This window comes from Camelus dromedarius, chromosome 1, assembly GCF_036321535.1.
Source record: "Camelus dromedarius isolate mCamDro1 chromosome 1, mCamDro1.pat, whole genome shotgun sequence".
Lineage (NCBI taxonomy): Eukaryota > Metazoa > Chordata > Mammalia > Artiodactyla > Camelidae > Camelus > Camelus dromedarius.
This window is the reverse complement of record NC_087436.1, coordinates 4,559,728-4,576,658: the sequence shown is the minus strand read 5'-3', so window position 1 is coordinate 4,576,658 and position 16,931 is coordinate 4,559,728. Positions and strand designations below refer to the sequence as shown.

The following is a 16,931-nucleotide window of genomic DNA, read 5'->3' as shown; positions in this document are numbered from 1 at the left end:
GACGTCCTTCCACAGTGGGCAGTTAAATAAAGTGAAGGACAGGGAACTATACTCAGTTTCTTGTAATAACATGTAATGGAAAAGAATCTGAAAAGAAAATATACGTATGTATGTATATGTGTAACTGAATCACTTTGCTGTACACCTGAAACTAACACTGTAAATCAACTACACTTCAATAAAAAATAAAATAAAATAAAATGGAAGACAACGGTACAATGAGATATTACCCAGCCCTGGAAAAAAGTGAAACAGATGGGGATATAATGGCATGGAAAGATGCTCAAAATATACTGTTTAGTGATTAAAAAAAATAAGTTGCAAATAGTACTTTTTGTTTCAAACAGAAATGTATATAATTAATGCTTTTTGATTTTGCAATAAACACCTTTAAATATTACCTATTTTTTAAACACTTGGCTATATTATTTTTATGATAAAAAAAGCAGCAAAGCTGTCTTCCTGTGGGAACAGACAGTGTGTCTGCCAGGTTACGCGTGTCTAAAAGCCAGATGTGTCCTGAGCCTCTCTGTGAGCTCTGCCTGTACCGTCAGCTACCACTTCACAAACGTCCTTTCTAAATAATCACCGTGGTACTCTATCATGAGATGTAAGCAAAGCAGTTTTTCCCACATTTTCTAACAATTAATGCAATACATTATTATTGATTTTTTTCCATGTCTATTAAATACTGATTTAAAATCCATTTGGCTGCCTTCTGTAAGAAAGAAGCCGTTTTTGTTGGCTGTCGAAAAATACCTCTTATTATTCTAAATTAAGTCAGCTATTTGTGATGATTGAAAATGTATTTTATATAAACACGTTTCTACTTCAGTTATAAAATACTCCATAAGGATTTTAAAAGCTAGACTGCATGCGACGTGCATCTGTGAAGTGAGGGGTTAGGTAAGCAAGAAATGAATGCAGCAAGATCTTATTTTCAACTGATTCCATCCAGCCTGAAAAGTATTTGAGAATCATTCTAAACAGAAATGTTTAATTGACATCTGGAGCGAAGCATCTCTTTTTTACCTTTTTCGCTTCCTATACTTTAAAGGTGAAATCGCTGATTTCGTATTAGCAGCAGTATTAGGTTCTCCTTACCCTGGAAGCCTTCTTCACGGAGCTGTCCCACCGCCTCACTCGCACCACGAACTGCATGTTCAGCATGGTCAGGATTCCGCTGAACGTCTGGCTGATTTTGGGAGTCAGGATCTCGAAGTACTCCTCGAAGCGGGGCTTCGCCTGGAAGTCCCTTCTGCTCATCAGCCTCCGGATGCCGTTGCCGAACTGCAGAATCGCCATGTCTCTGTCAAACATGAAGTGGAACGGGAAGGTCTTGCAGAAGAGCGACACGGGGATCACCAGCGAGGACGGCGGCTTGCCCGGGGCCGGCGACGGGGCGGGCCTGGCGCTGGTGACGCGGACGGAGTAGAGCAGGCAGGGCTGCTGCAGGACGTCGCCGCCCTCCGCGTGGAAGCAGGGGGGCATGGAGGACACCTCCACCTCGGTCTCGTACAGCGTGTGGGCCGCCGCCTTAATGATGCCGGGCAGAATCAGGGACGTGGTTCTCTTGGGGAAGAAGTAGTAGACACTGAGGAAGTCCTCGTCCTTATCCAGGCAGAGGATGGACCCGTCCTCAATCCCGCCCTGCTTTTCCGCTTCTTGGCAGTGGCTGCTCTGTTTCAGGAGCGTGCTGAAGCTGTTCAGGAAATCTTTGAGGGTTCCTCCGACCACACCTAGGATGTATTCATCCTCCTCGTAACATATTTTAAAAAGCTCTTCACCCAGGGACTCTCTGATGATCTCCACCGGAACTCCTGAAAGCACATAGCACACTGTCTGCCGCAGCAAACGCGTCATCTTGGCAGATGGCGCTGGTTCTACTGTTTCTAATATTGTTTTATCTGATGATTGAGTTTGCCTTGTATCTGCTAGTCATAAGAGTTCCCACCAAAGTTAACCACCTGTATTCAAAGTGTCTACATAGATTAGCCTCCAAAATTCTGAGAACTCTCAATACAAATCCCAAATCAACTGATTACAACAGAATGATCAACTGAGTATAATGTATGACTTTTTATCTTCCTGAAACTTAACTATAAAAGAACACTTATGGTTACCAGAGGGGAAAGGGGGTGGGAAGGGATAAATCAGGAGTTTGAAATTTGCAGACGTTAACTACTATATATACAAGTTTCTTCTGTAGAGCACAGGGAACTATATTCAGTATCTTGTAGTAACCCATAATGAAAAAATATGAAAACGCATCTATGTATGTGTTTGTATGGCTGAAATATTATGCTGTCAACCAGATACTGACACGACATTGCAAACTGGCTAGACTTCAAAAATAAATAAATAAATACAAGCTTAAAAAAAAAAACAATTGGAAATATAGGATCAAGTCCATTTTAGAAGAAGCTCTCCCACCTTGTTAACAACAAAAACTGTAGTACATGTTGGTGAAGGGGTACTGTACCCCCTCAGAGGACCTCCCAGAAAATAAGCATCAGATACAGGAATTATTTTGAAATCACCTGTGGTGAAACACAATTTTGTCATTCTTTCTTAGAGATAATATAAAGTAATTTTTTTTTCTGAGTAAAATAGTATTCTTGTTGTTCAAATGCTACTGAATGAATGTGTGTTGGGAACATACTATTTAATTTCTATAGCTTCTCCTTCTCTAGTCTCCTTTAGTCTTTAAATTCTGAGTACCACATTTTTCTCATGTGAAACTCAGGGAAAACAAGAGTGCCCTGTTGCCAGACTGCTGTGGTGCTGGGGACTATACTAAAATAGTCCCAGACTCGGAGGCAGGACTCAGTGTGAGCCAGCCTTCATCATCATCATCATCATCATCATTAAATTCTTAATATCTTGTACTTTTAGAAAAATTTAACCTGTTAGTCCATGGACTCATGGTCCTTGAAAGGGACAGTGTGACAGTTACCCATTTCCTTGTTTCCCTCAAACCAAGTATTACTGAGATCACTGCTCTCCTTTTTCCCCATGATTGCTTCCAATGTTTAAAAAAATTATTCATTTTACATTGCTGAGTAGAATTTTTTATGTGTAAATGAGGAACACTTAGTTGAGTTGAAGGTGGAAGCATGTGAATGTCTATAAGTCAGCCTCACAGGCAGCTTTAGCTGCTTCTCAGCAAGTAACCTTGAAAGAAGAGGAAATGTTACAGGTCAAACAAAGATATTTATGCAGTTTGAAAAAGACATTCTTTATGTTAACACAAAACATGATGTTGAACATTTCACACTGGAAGTTACCAACAAATAAACAGGAATATTTTAGACAAAAATACTAGTTCTACAGGTAAATATTTTCTAGGAATGGACAATCTTAGTCTACAGGCAAAATATTAGTTCCACAATTATAATTATTTCCTAATTGCTCATATTTTATTACCTGCTGCAATTGCTTGGTCCCCAATTATTTTTTCAAAGTCTTCTCTTTCCAAAGATTTCCTGAAATGATTTCAATATTTTAAATTATAAACTGACGAATGAATGATAAAATTTCAGGCTATAACATACAGAAATGATGACAGAAAGTAATTTAAATTACCTTTTCTTTGAGGCAAAACTTCATTGTTAAGTTTGCAGGAAAGGAGCAGAGACATGTACAGACCTCAAATAATGTTGGGAAAAAAAATCCCAAAATGTACCTGATCTAGAGTGTTTCACCATATTTTATGAAGTATATTTACCTTTTAATCTAACTTTACATAGGCTAAGAGTGTGGGTGTTTGCACTGGTGGAAAACCAGTGGTATGAAATTTCCAGAAAGGATGGTAATGAATCAGACTGGGGTTTTCTGAACACACAACCAAGAAGAAACATCCACGTACTGATGGATTCCACTTTAAAGTATCCTTATTTATTTGCTAAAGCAAGTAACATGGTATACCCTGCTTTCAAGTTTTAGGCTCTATGTATTTAACTCTCAGATTTCACTACATTAAACTTTCATCCTTGGTCTTATATAAGAATTCATGACTACAGAAGTCTATTCCTTATTCAATTACTGCACATAGCACAGAAGCCAATAACGTAATAGCATATATTTTGATGGCTAGAAGGTGTTAGTAATTTCAGCTGGACAACTTGCTAAAATACAAACATGCTATTGTGTTTGCTTATTTGTTTTTTTAATGATTTCCAAGAGTGATGACTAATTATGACCAAATGTGCCACACTGCTAAAGTGTTTTAAAAGACACTCAAGTTCTATTTGTGGTTCAGCTTGCCAAGATGGCAAACACACAAATTTCAACTACTAGACAGACTTCAGTAAAGCACCCTACATGGAGAGAAGTTTCAAAGGGAAACATTTTTGAGCCGGAAAACTGCTCAGCTGGCTACTTTATCACATACAGGTGCACTGCTTACACTTATTTTAAAACGCTAGGTAGAAAATTATTCTTATCTAAATAGATTAAGGGCCACTATATGATATCTAATTTGAATCAAGAGATCCCCACCTCCTTGTCACATATGTTATATTAATCCGTCTTTAGATCCACATCTTTTTTCTCATTTAAGCAATGTCTATTTTTTTTCTGAAGAATGAGAGCAAATCTGCCTGGAGAACTCGACTCCTGCCAATTCCCAGCAAAGCTCAGCCAATCCAAACAACACACGGTGCAATTCAAAATACGTTCCCTATCTTCACCTTCAAAAAAAAAAAATTCAGAAAGAAGAAAGTGTAAGCCTGCATTACACCAGCAAGCGTGTGTGTTGTACACACATGGCCACACACCCCAGCCATGAGTTCATACGTGGGATGCCGTGATATGAACAAAGGTCCTGGAAAAAGAAATGAAGCAGAAGCTCTCTGTGCAAACAGCTGAGAGGAGCATCGTAAGGACTGGGCTGGGACTCACTCACTTAGAAAGGGGGTCCAGCACTTTGTTTAGAAGCAGTGTACTGTTTTATATATAGAGAGAGATTTTGCTTTTCAAGTCACATAAGGTAATAAGCAGTGCACAAAACAGAGTTATTAAGGTATGTTCAGCAGTTGGCAAACTGACAGCAGTAGAAACGGAGGCTGACCCACCAAACACACGGGGGATGAACCCAGTACCCCAAGGGCCTAAAAAGCACAGAGAAGCCACTTAGGATAATCAGCAGGCCGTCTTCTAAGAAAAAAAGTTCCCTGATCTTATTTCAACAACAGAATAATCATTGGGACAATTTAAAACTATGATCCACTCTTTCAGACATCAGGGAAGTGGTAAAAGATGTTTCAAGCTTTCCAAATAAAATAATTTTTGTAAGTTTTGAGATTTTTAAAAAAGATACTTCTCTGGGAACTCATCCTGCCAGCATAGCTGCAGGCAGCTTAGGAATACTTGCGTGCACAAGCCCTGAGCACGCACTCGGAGTAGGGGAGCTGCCTGCCAAGGGCTCAGGCAGACAGACAGACAGACGGACGGACGGTAGCAGCTCCAGGACTTGTCAGATATCTTATCAGCTTGACTGAGGAGGAAGGGCCGAGGTCTCTGGCATGCTCTCCATATCACTCTGTAAACACAGCTCCGTCAGACTCAGAGCTTCACACTCTCTCCCTCTGGACTCGCCTGTGACCCCTTCTTGGCGCGCCTGCCGCCTGCAGTGGGGGACCAGTTCGCCAGCAAGGGAGACCAGCACAGATAATCCCCAGAGCAGATTACCCGCTCTCCAGCAGTGGACAGATGGATGGATTTATGGACCATTCCCGATAACAGCGCTGGTTTGCAAAACATCAAAGTCTGATTCTGAAAATTGGAACTCAAGTGTTTGTGTTATGATTCACCAGTGAAATAGCCCTTTGATTGCAGGGAAACAAACATGAGGCCAAATCAAGCTCCCCATCAGCAGTCAGGTGCCAAGATATCTTTAAAAATTAACTGTAGAAGTCAGGTTGTTTTTTATAAAATCACCTTACATATTAATTAAACCTCTACAGAAAACTCTCTTCAAGAAAATTTCAAACACAGAGTAGAAGGAAAAGTGTGAATAGAACTGCTACTCAGCCAGTGCACACCAGTATAACCAAACTAGCCGTGGAAATACCAAAACACCTCCCTACAGAGTGGCAACTGCTGCTGCCCCACCCCCCGAGCTGCCCTCCTCTCGCTCCCCCAGCCCTCCTCCTCCTCCTGATGCAGCAGCTAAGTGTTTTTCTCTTAATAATTTTTATTTATTCTTTGGGGGGGAGGGGAGGTCATTAGGTTTATTTCATTATGTATTCATTTAATGGCGGTACCAGGGACTGAACCCAGGACCTCCCGCATGCTAAGCACATGCTCCACCACTGAGCCACCCCCACTAAAAAGTTTAACCTGTGGTTGAAGTTGGGAGAAGGTTGACAATAGGAGGAGGCAGGCGGCCCTGGGACCCTGCCCTAATCTTCGAGCAAGGAGTCCGCTCCGATCCACGCTGCACCTTTGTTAAATATTTCAGGAACTGCCCCTTAGTAGGAAAGAACAGGCCTTCTGGGAGCTTATCAAAAGCAGCAGCACAGGCAAGGTGGTTCACATCAGGGGCTCTGAAGAACCCCAGCTTGAAACCCAGTTCTGCCTTTTCCTCAACAGCTGCAGAATCCTAAACATTTTATATACACCCGAGCTTGCCTGGCGATAGAGACAGTGTGGAACATGAGTGTGCTGCGTGCAGACTCGCGACAGCTGAGACCCGCAGCCCGGTGCCAGGTGTGCCAAAGTGATGCCCACACGCTGACGCATCACTGAGCGCCAGTTCCCGGCAATGGTGACTGGACCAGGACACTCACACAACGGAACTGGGTCAACTTACCTGCTTTCCTGTATTTGGAGTTTTGCCAGTGTTCTCTGGAGGGCAAGGTTCAGCCGCTCAAACTGAAGATGGAAAAGAAAAGTTTCAAGCATCCCCTTAAGTAATCATTTTCTTGAAGATACATATGTAAAAATTCTCTCAGGAAAAAGCGGAAACGTTCCTTTAATGGTTTAAGTGTGGGGAACTCACAGTTTCCTGTGCACTTTGTAAACTTGGGAAGCAGCAAGGAGCTCAGGCTAATTGGAGTCTGGACCTGGGCTGTGGCCCTCAGGCCCTGCCCTGGGTGGGTATCCCCTGCAGCCACAGAACAAGCGCCAGTCCCCACCAGAGACTCCAGTTTGGTAAAGTTGGGTCTTCCTGGAGAAATCTCAGGAATCTGCAAACTCACATTCCCGGCACAGACACTACCCCAGCCCCAGCAGGGACCTCCCCGCTTCGCTCCGAACACACATTCATGTCTCATGCATCACTTACTTCTGCTCCAGAAAACTCCAGACCTCCTGTCTTTCCTCTCTGAGCCCTTAAACCCACCCTTGTCATCAAGGTCAGTTGATCATTGATTTGGAACAAATCTTGGATTTCCTGTAACTTGTACTCATTTCCTCTCTTTGAACTAATAATCTTCACCAAATACTTACAGGTTTCTTCTTTTATTGATTTCTGAGTGTGTCACAGTTTTTCCTCTATGGCAAAGTATTTGTACATAAGCCTCCGGAGTTTTAGATACTGGTCGACTATCTCTTCATCTCTTGTAACAGCTCCTTCTCCCTAACTAGTTGCTAAGTGCAAAGTAAAACCCTGGTAAACAGTGCTGCCAATTTTTCTGCATCCCTCCCTCCTCCCCCTCAAAAAATCATATGTGTGTATATAGCCGTGGACTCTCTCTGTGGTTTACCCAGAGGACAGTGAACGATTCTCTGGCTATGTCCCAAGTTGTGAAATTCCTTTTTCCTTAGGAACTATTTATATCTCTCCCGGAGTTTCCACTGGTCAAGTGGGACAGCAGAGTTAAGCAAAACACACCAAGCTTCTGTTTCAAGGAAATGAGTTATGAAAAGAACTTTTGGTTTTTAAAGTGCATAGAGCTGAGAAAAGAAATGTGAAGTTCATTGAAAGAAAATGCAAGAGATGAGAAGAAATAAAAGAAAACTTCAGTTCACATGTAGAGCAGTTTTTCTGACTGTTCAGGTGAGAAGAGGGGGCACACCTGCCTTGGGAGGAGAGCAGAGGTTGGAAGGAGATGGAGCCCTGGGCAGATTCAGAGCAAGGGCCCGGCGATCTCTGTGATGCCTGGCAGGCGACGACCGTGTTTGGGAAGGGAAACGTGGGCCTGTTTCTTGGCCGTCTTTGATATTAGGGAAAGAGGAAGGGAACATTAAATTGGAGACTGTAAATAGGCAGATCAGCCCGGGGTCCTTAAGAAGCTTCCATTTCTCAAGTTACTCTGGTATTCCTAACGCCAGCATGTTAGTGTGGATTAAAACCCATAAAACCACGCTCCATCTTTCTGGGTGTTCTTGGGGAAGAGAGTCATGAGTGAAACGAGGGCACTGCCTCTGCGCATGCTCTCAATCGTCTTTCAGGCATTTGCTACCCGACTTTTTTTCTTACTACCTGTCCTCTCCTCTAGAACAGAGGCTCCGACAGGGCAGGGACGACCTGCTTCGCTCACCAAGCCACGTCCGGCACCGAGACAGTGCCTGGCCAGAGGGATGCTCGCTACGTAATGATGGAGTGAACAAACGAATGAACGAACACCATGTGCCCCCATCAGTTAATTCAAGTCTTGAGGGCTTCGTCTATAATTATCGCATCTGTGAAGCAACACAGCCCAGGACAGAGCTGCTGCCCTTTCAGCTTGCTCATGAGTCCCTTCAGATTGTTTCCAATTTAAAACGATTTGAATTATATTTGTTTATATACGAATCACTGCTGTGACTAGGAACTTCTGACGGGCGATGAGGAAAGACAACCCATCCAACCCTGCCTCTGAAGCCGTTTTTCCTTCCTCGCCCCGGTCAGGTGGGGATATCACCATTCTCTCTCCTCTCAACCTTCTGGTTAAACCGTCACATGCACGTTCATACCCTTTTCAATCAGTATCCTCCTTGGTCCTTCACTTCCTTCCCGCTGCCACCAGGAGCTTCTCTTTCTAGTCTTTCCCCCCTAACACATGCGCTGCCACGGTAACGGAGGAGAAACGTTCCCTCCCGGTGCTGGGGCCCGCGGAGCAGAGGTCTTCCTGACTTTCCACATTGCATCGAAACTTTTTTTTTTCTAAAGAACTTTTTTTCCTGGCCACGTTTTAACAGCATACTTTAGTGATAATACAGGTTAACAGGCTTTTGCACCTGCTTTCATTATATACCACTGCTCCCCTGGAAAATTGTTACAAATTCAAAACAAGACAAGGCAAAAGCCACAAGCTTCCCAAGCAAAACATTTACTGCTAAAGGCTGCTGGGGTGCAGGATTTCCTACCACGGCGCCCACAGTCCTCCTGAGCCTGGATCGCGAGATGACACCGTTCACAGGGAAGCCATTAAGCAGGACTGAGCTTGAAGTGAGACCTGAGATTCAGAGCCAACTGCTGTGGAAGGTCAGGTACTCCACATCCTGACAGCTATATACAGTGACTTTCAGTTTACTACGGTATTTGAGGACCAAGTCCAGTATTTCCTTCTAAATTAAGTCCCTGCAATTCAATGCACATCAATACTGCACCACAGTCTTCTGAAGATTCTCAGTTCCTGGCCCTCAATCTCCCTTTTACCCAGGAAGCATCTGTTTTGAGTTTTGGAGGAACAGGCTCACTCATACCCCCAAGCCTTGGACCCTGAAGTGCTGTGGATCATGGGATTTCTGATGGACAGAGAGGATTGCCCATCCCCAAAAGTAAATAGAGTGCTGCTCTCAAGTTGTTTCTCTTTACTTAACAGCTCTCTTTTGACTTGATAAAGATAGATATGTATTCTGTTGTTAAAACGAGCATTTTCTCACAAACACAGCACACAGCAGTACTTAGGTACAACTGCTGTTCAATGCACTTTTGCTGTCAACACTCTGGATGGAATTTCATTGGTAGGGTTTCTGGATAAGCTGTGCTATTTCAGTTGATTTTCAACTTTTCTACAGTTTTTAATGTTTTTCTAGACCAAGGATATTTCAATTCATAAGGATAAATTGTGACACTGCTTCTTTTCTTCCTTCTTGCAACGCAGTATTTTGGAGCACATTTAGAGACTTCAGGAGTTCCCTCGGACCCTCCTTAGTCTCATGAGGTCTTTGGTTTGGGAGAGTATTGTTTACACAAGCAGATCTGACTCAGCTGATTCAATTCAATAAGTGGGTTCTGATTTGCTACAAGGGTGGTTGATACTGTATTGCAAGTTTCTTAAAGACACTATGTCTGAGGGGCTTCCAAGATTACTGGGGTGCACAGCCATGAAAAATGACCTAACGATGTTACATCAGAAAGAGCAATGTGTTATGAGTGAGAGGCAGAGACCTTTTCACCTCCCCCCGTTATCTCTTACTTAAAGCAAGCGTCCTGACTTTATGTGCTTCAATCTTTCCAGACGAATGAAAAGTTTGCATTAGATAAGCCATAAGCCTTTTCTAAGTCCTACTATTCCATGGCTCTGGAATGCCAGCTCCCACTCTAAATTTGCTCAGCATAATGAACTATAATTCTTGCCCCCCCCCAATAAAACATAATTGGGGAATTAAATCTGATTCTCTAAAACAAGAACTATGATGTTGTCAAATGCTGTCTGGAGTCTCCTCCTTTGAGTTACTGATAGAACCAAAAGTGAACAGTAGGAGAAGTGCTACCTCTGACCACTCAAAAAGAAGCAGTTTAAAAGAAAAAAAACCTTCTTTAATCAAAGACATTCAGATGTTTGGACAGTTGATGATGTAACCTAGGCTGGTTACTATACAGTCCAGTTATACCAACACTGGATAGTCACTGTTCTAAGGCCAATAGCCTCAGTTGTGGGAAAGGAGACCTAGTCATTGACTCCCACTGTACCCTCCCTCACCCCTGCCTCCCAGACCCGACAGTCTTGCCTTCTCTGCTGCATAACCCTGTAGTCAAATCCTGATCCTTATTCCTGGGAGTTTGCAAGCAAATGACAGGTTATTCTAAATACAGAAAAAGAAAAAAGGCAAACGTCATTTTTAGTTGGAATTCAGAATGTTTTTTAAAGAAATTCCAACATGTACATGACTTCTATCAGAGGGACTCAAAATTTATCAGACAAAATAATGACGCCAACGGGACAGTGACAGGCTGGACTCAAGGAAGCAGGGATGCTCTCCAGCTTCCCCTCCCCCACCCTCTGTTCCTCTGTGTGTCTCGCTCTGTCCTTGAACCCGAGAGTGCCACCTGCTTCCCAGGCTGTGACGCCAACCAGCTGCCTGAGAAGGGCCACACTAGGGGAGAGTAAGTCAGTATTTCCATCTCAAAGGCCACTACCCAAAGGGCTACTGTTCTAGCATTACATCTGAAATAAGTTCCCTCGACTTCCAGCTAATTCTAACCCATCCATCCTCCGAGCTTCAGGTCTCTTCTTTCTCACTGGAGCCCATATTGTCGAGAGCAGTAACTGCTCTCCCCCTCGAAAGCTGTGTGACTTTGGTCAAGTCACTTAACCTCTCTAGTCCTTCTTGGGAGTGAATCAAGATGGCCTCTGAAGCTCCCTCAGTCCTAGAAGTCTGCAGTCTGGTTCCGCAGTGCTTCGCACAACGCACAGGGTCGGTGCTGAGTCACTGACAAGCCATCAGTGGATCATGACGGCTGAAGTCTGATGACATCAGTGCCCGATCTCCCAGCTTAGTGAATTTATATAAGCCTGCGAACTCTGACAGACCGAGGAAGACACACCGTGAAGACACTCAGCCTCTCTTTTCTTCCACCCCACGACAGAGAGGAGCTCCTCGCATGTCTTCTATTCCAAAGATACTTGACTTAATTAGGTACATACCTTGTCCCCAGAGCTCTCCCTTCCCCGCAGTTTTATTGAGAAATAATTGACATCCATCACTGCAGCATGATGGCTTGATTTACACAGAATGTGAAATGATGACCACAATAGCTTGGGTTCGGCTAACACCCATCTTCTTATGTAGGTACAATAAAAAGTAAAGAGAAGACATTTCTCGCTGCGATGAGAACTCATAGGCTTTCCTCACGGAGGCTTTCCCATACATCATCCAGCGGTGCTGGCTACAGCCATCTCGCTGTCCTTGCGTCCCTGGTACCCAAGCATCTCCGAACTGAAGGTGGGTCTCTTCTGACCACCTTGGCCACCTTCCTCTAATTCCCCTCCCCCACCCTCTGCCTCTGGGAACCACCAGTCTGATCTCTTTCTCTTTGGGACTTGGTGGTGTTGTTTAAGATGCCATATGTAAATGAGATGACACAGTAGCTGTCTTTCCAGAGGTCTCTTAAGGGAGGGGCTCCAGATCTCAGCGCGGCTCTAGGCTGTTCACTATAACAAGGCATGTCCCAGCTGCCGGCAGGTAGGTACTGGCAGGTGCGGGTCCCTGACCCCAACTTAGGGATGAGGTCGAGCCTGGCGTGAGCGGAGACTTCAAACTCAGAGCCAGCAGGACACCTCAGCAAATTGGCAGGGAATGTGTGATGCTCTTTGGACACAGACCAGGACAGCCCAGCAGAAAATAAGTTATTCTTTGAGGAATTTAGCTCTAAAAACCAGCTAACAATGGATGGGTCCTTATGGATGGCCGGAGCTATGGATTGTTTTACTTCATGCACATTGAGGCTCTATGGAGTGGGTGGTGTCACCATTCCCATTTTACAGGTAAGGATGCTGAGGCCAACAGACTAAGCAAGTCATCAAGCTCACCAGAGTGCAGGACAGAGTGCAAGATCTTAAACATTTTAAGATGAAACACAATTCAAGAACACGATGCCTGTAGAGGAATGTTTTTATATGTTTCTGGAAAATACTCTACATCCACCACAGCCCTGAAAGTGAGAAAGCAAGTGTTCGCATTTTCCTTAGAAAAACATTTTTTTAGCATCTTCAAAATATCAGTGCCATCTCGAAAGGGCAAGCGCTCACCTCCGGGAAAATCAGTTTGCAAATGCTCTCGGCCAAAGTCTGAAGATAGACGCGACTGCGGCTGGTCTTCCTGGGGGGAAGCCCCCCGTGCGCGCGCCCCTCGGGGACGCCCCTGCTCGCGCGCGGGGCTGCGGTCCCGGCCTCCGAGCATCCGGCCGCCGCCGCCGCCGCCTCCGCCGGCTCCTTGGCCGCGGGTCCCGGCGCCAGCAGAGAGAAGGGGCAATCCCCCGTGATCTGCAGGTCCTTCAGCTTCGTGCAGAACATGGTGCTGGCGGCCCCACCTGGGTGGCCCCCCAGGGAGCTGCTCTCAGGTGGGACAGACACACAGAAGCCACGACAGACCAGGGACCCTCGTGACCCGCGCGTCTACAGGCAGGAGCAGCTCAGAACAGAGGAGGCACCTCCTGTTCCTGCGAATACAGAAAAAGCCAGGCATGAGAAAGCAAAGACCCTACTGTCGTCGGTCATTTCCAAGCAAAACAAAAATTCTGGTGGAGATGTCAATCCTAAAATGGATGGAACACTGGTGAGCATTCTGGTAAAATACCTGCGTACCCAGGAACCACAAAGGACCCCTGGCTGGGACCCTGCACGTTCACTGTTAAACTGCACAGGATGAGGCTGTACATGAATTAATTACAAAAGAGTCATATTTACCAACATCTGCACACACATTTGAGAAACTCCCAAAATTATCTATGTCTCACAAGTTGCTAGACCAACTATTAGTATTTTAGTATTTTCCAGTGGAATATAATTTTCTCCAAAATGCCTTTAGAACAAACTACTGATTTCCCCTTTTTTTCCCCAGTCCATTTGGCCTAGTTTGATTCCCCAAGAGTGGAAGACGATGGTTTTAGGACAGAAGTCAAGTCTCAGTCTAGGTCATACTAGTGTGGGAACTACTACACCCTCACTATGATCTCTTCTGAAAAGTCAGAACAGCATAACTAACGTCTCCTAAACACACCTGAAGAAAAAAAATACATTATGATGCCCAAGTGTATGTTGTTAGATCTGAAACACTGACTTTCACGTGAAAAAATTAATTGAAATGATTACTGCAAAAGATTTTTTTTCTATCAATAGTGCAGTAATTTTAAAATAGCATCAAAATGAAAAGCAAATAGTATTTTTTTCAAAGAACTCCTGATTCCTTGAGAACATGCCATTGGATTTGCAGGGGTGTGTGGATCTGACTCTGGAAGACACTGGAGTAAACCCAGAAGGCCTCTCTCCCTGGGGGTCCACGAACATCACGCGCTGGGCTGTCCTGGCCTGCGCTCCCTCCTGCTTTTGTTTGTGTTGATGCTGTGACCATGCTTCTCCACACAATCCACCACCCGTTTCTCACCAGCTACTTTTCAGCCGAACTGTCTGCTTGTAAATTCTGCTGATCAGCAGTACCAACGATCTTGACTACCTGGGTCCACCAACTTTCCAAGCTTGTAAAGTCAAAAGGCACGAAAGTGTGAAAAAGAGGCCGTGTCGTGCCTGGAACAGTGCCGGGAACTCTGTGTTTACAGTTGGGCCTTGCGGCGAGCTTCTTTGAAACAGGCATTATTATCCCCAGTGGGCCAGAGGCTCCAAGTTGAGGACATTTTCTTCCATCTGAAATGCTAGAAAGTGACAGAGCTCGGGCTGAAACGCAGGTCCAGCTGACCCCACAGCGAGTGCATTTTCTGTGAACCCAAACTCATTACCTAATGAGATGAGTTTCTAAATAATCAGGTTTATACAGTTGGATTAGTTTATCTTAAAGATACGGTTTATAAGTTTACCTTAGAAAGCGAACAAGAACATAAAAACCTCCTTAGCTGATGGAACTTCAATCGTCCAGGCTAAAGTCTAACATTTCACATATCACTTATATGTGGAATCTAAAAAAAGAAAGAAAGAAAAAAGAGGACACTATGAACTCATCTACAAATAAGGAACAGACACACTGACATAGTAAACAATCTTACGGTTTCTGGCGGCAGGGGGTGGGAAGGGATGAATTTGAGAGTTTGAGATTTGCAAATGTTAGCCACTGTATATAAAAATGGATAAGTAACAGATTTCTTCTGTATAGCACAGGGAACCATATTCAATATCCTATAGTTACCTTTAATGAAAAAGAATATGAAAATGTATATGCATGTATATGCATGTACATGCATGCCTGGGACATTGGGCTGTACACCAGAAATTGACACATTGTAACTGACTATGCTTCAGTTAAAGAAAAAAAGGCAAGAAAAAGAAAATAATTAACTTACAAAAAAAATTAGTGTATTTAATAATAAAAAATCATTTATTATTTTCTTTTCTATGCACCTCAGTGCTCTCCATGTATTCCTAATATGTATAAGCAACAGCTTGTAATTTGTCACAACTTATCTAGTACGTCGAGAACAATGGCCTACTCATTTCCCAAACTGGGACAAACAAGGCAGGTGAAGTCGCATTTGCCAGCCCTCTGGGTGTTCAGGGTGCCCAGGGTTGGGGAAGGGATGAGGACGGGCCAGAAGCAGCAGACGGGCCAGAAGCAGCAGCCAGGCCCTGGGCCCTGAGCTACTCAAAGCCACACCCACACCTGTGGTCAGGTGGAATTTAGGAATCTTCGGGAAGGTACAGGGAGATCGCAGACCCAGCAGGGAGATGATCAGTGGTGAGAAACCTGTGTGTACAGGGCCGGAGTGGGTCACTCCCACTCTGCAGTCGGAGACTCAGCTCCGCCACTCCCCAGCCCACACACGCAGAGGGATGAGAGATGGGTCTGGAGAAAACTTGCAAAACCAGACTGGATTTGGCCTGTGGGTCAGGGGTTAGAGTTCCTTCCTCATCTCTTCCACCTCAAAGTGAGCCTGTGTGGGTTCAGTTCTGCAGAATTTCAAAGTAATAAAGGGGGAGTGTATCAGATAACCTTACATAAATATTTATTTATAAAAGTTAAATCACCATTATTTTATATGAATTTTTAGGAAGAAGAACTGTCTTAATTGAATGTCATGATTTCAGTTATATCAAAATATAAGCCAATAACTAGAAAAGAGTTCACTCAAAAAAAAGGAAGGCTATACAATAGATTACATATAAAATTGATATAGGACAGGGAACTATATTCAATATCTTGTAATATCCTATAATGAAAAAATATGAGAAGAAATATACATATGTATAACTGAATCACTATGCTGTACATGAGAAATTAACACAACATTGGAAACTGACTATACTTCAATAAAAAAAAAGATTTTATGGTGGAGCCCATTCAGGTCTAGAACTTCCTAAAATAAGTTATTCTGGGACATACTCTAATCTTAGCATTGGACCAAAGAGTCTGCCATGACATACTTCATGAAAAATTCCTTCACTACACCTAATCTTGTCAGTTAAGCCAGATTTTAGCCCTTGTCCCCAAACCCAACACTGTATTCTCATCTTCCTCTTCAGTCCCACAACTGAACAGCCAACCCTTCCTGGAAATCTCCTCTGTCACAGTGCTGTAATTCCCAGAAAATGTGCCCAACATTGTTTTTAATTAAAGCAAAAACAGCAGCAGGAAACAAGTCTGACTTCACGATCAGTTAAGTGTTTAGTCTCATTAAATCACACATGTGTAAACAAACTCATTAGCAGTCGCCGTCTGTTCCGCGGAAGAATTTGCACCGAGAACAGATGCGTGCAGATTGGGCACCTTGGAAGTCCGTGTTTGCCTGGCGTGGTCCTGCCAGGAAGACAGAACGCGCCCTTGGGCTGCACGAGGGATGATCTGTAGGTGCAGCCTTAGCAGTGACTTCAGGAATGGTTTGATCGCTCCCGAATTCAGTCCAGAGTGGGGTGTAGAGATGGCAGTAAAAAACATGGCAAGGAAAAAACAAATTAATTAAAGTGATGCATTTCGTGACCAGGCCTTGACAGGCAGTGGGGTATATATTCTCAGAAACTCAGAGAGGTGCTTGTCATCCACAGTTGATGATTAAACAGCCTCCAAATGTTCTGACTGCTCTCTCCTTTCACTGGTAAGTGATTAACTCTGCT

The 16,931-nt window shown here is 43.9% G+C and overlaps 1 protein-coding gene across 5 annotated transcripts in view; it reads right to left on the bottom strand.

Moving 5' to 3' along the window:
- GUCY1A1 (guanylate cyclase 1 soluble subunit alpha 1) overlaps positions 1-16,931 on the bottom strand; it is a 54,055-nt gene that overhangs the window by 15,767 nt on the left and 21,357 nt on the right. For 4 of the 5 annotated variants that reach the window (XM_031463696.2, XM_031463694.2, XM_031463695.2 and 1 more), the window contains exons 2-6: positions 14,687-14,785; positions 12,906-13,315; positions 6,815-6,876; positions 3,427-3,485; positions 1,105-1,820 (exon numbers count right to left, since the gene is read on the bottom strand). In XM_031463696.2, coding sequence (XP_031319556.2) covers positions 1,105-1,820; positions 3,427-3,485; positions 6,815-6,876; positions 12,906-13,169 — 1,101 coding nt within the window. In that variant the 5' untranslated portion in view covers positions 13,170-13,315; positions 14,687-14,785. Of the gene's footprint in view, positions 1-1,104; positions 1,821-3,426; positions 3,486-6,814; positions 6,877-7,452; positions 7,735-12,905; positions 13,316-14,686; positions 14,786-16,931 lie in introns of those variants that run through there. The other variant, XM_031463700.2, reaches the window with a different exon arrangement.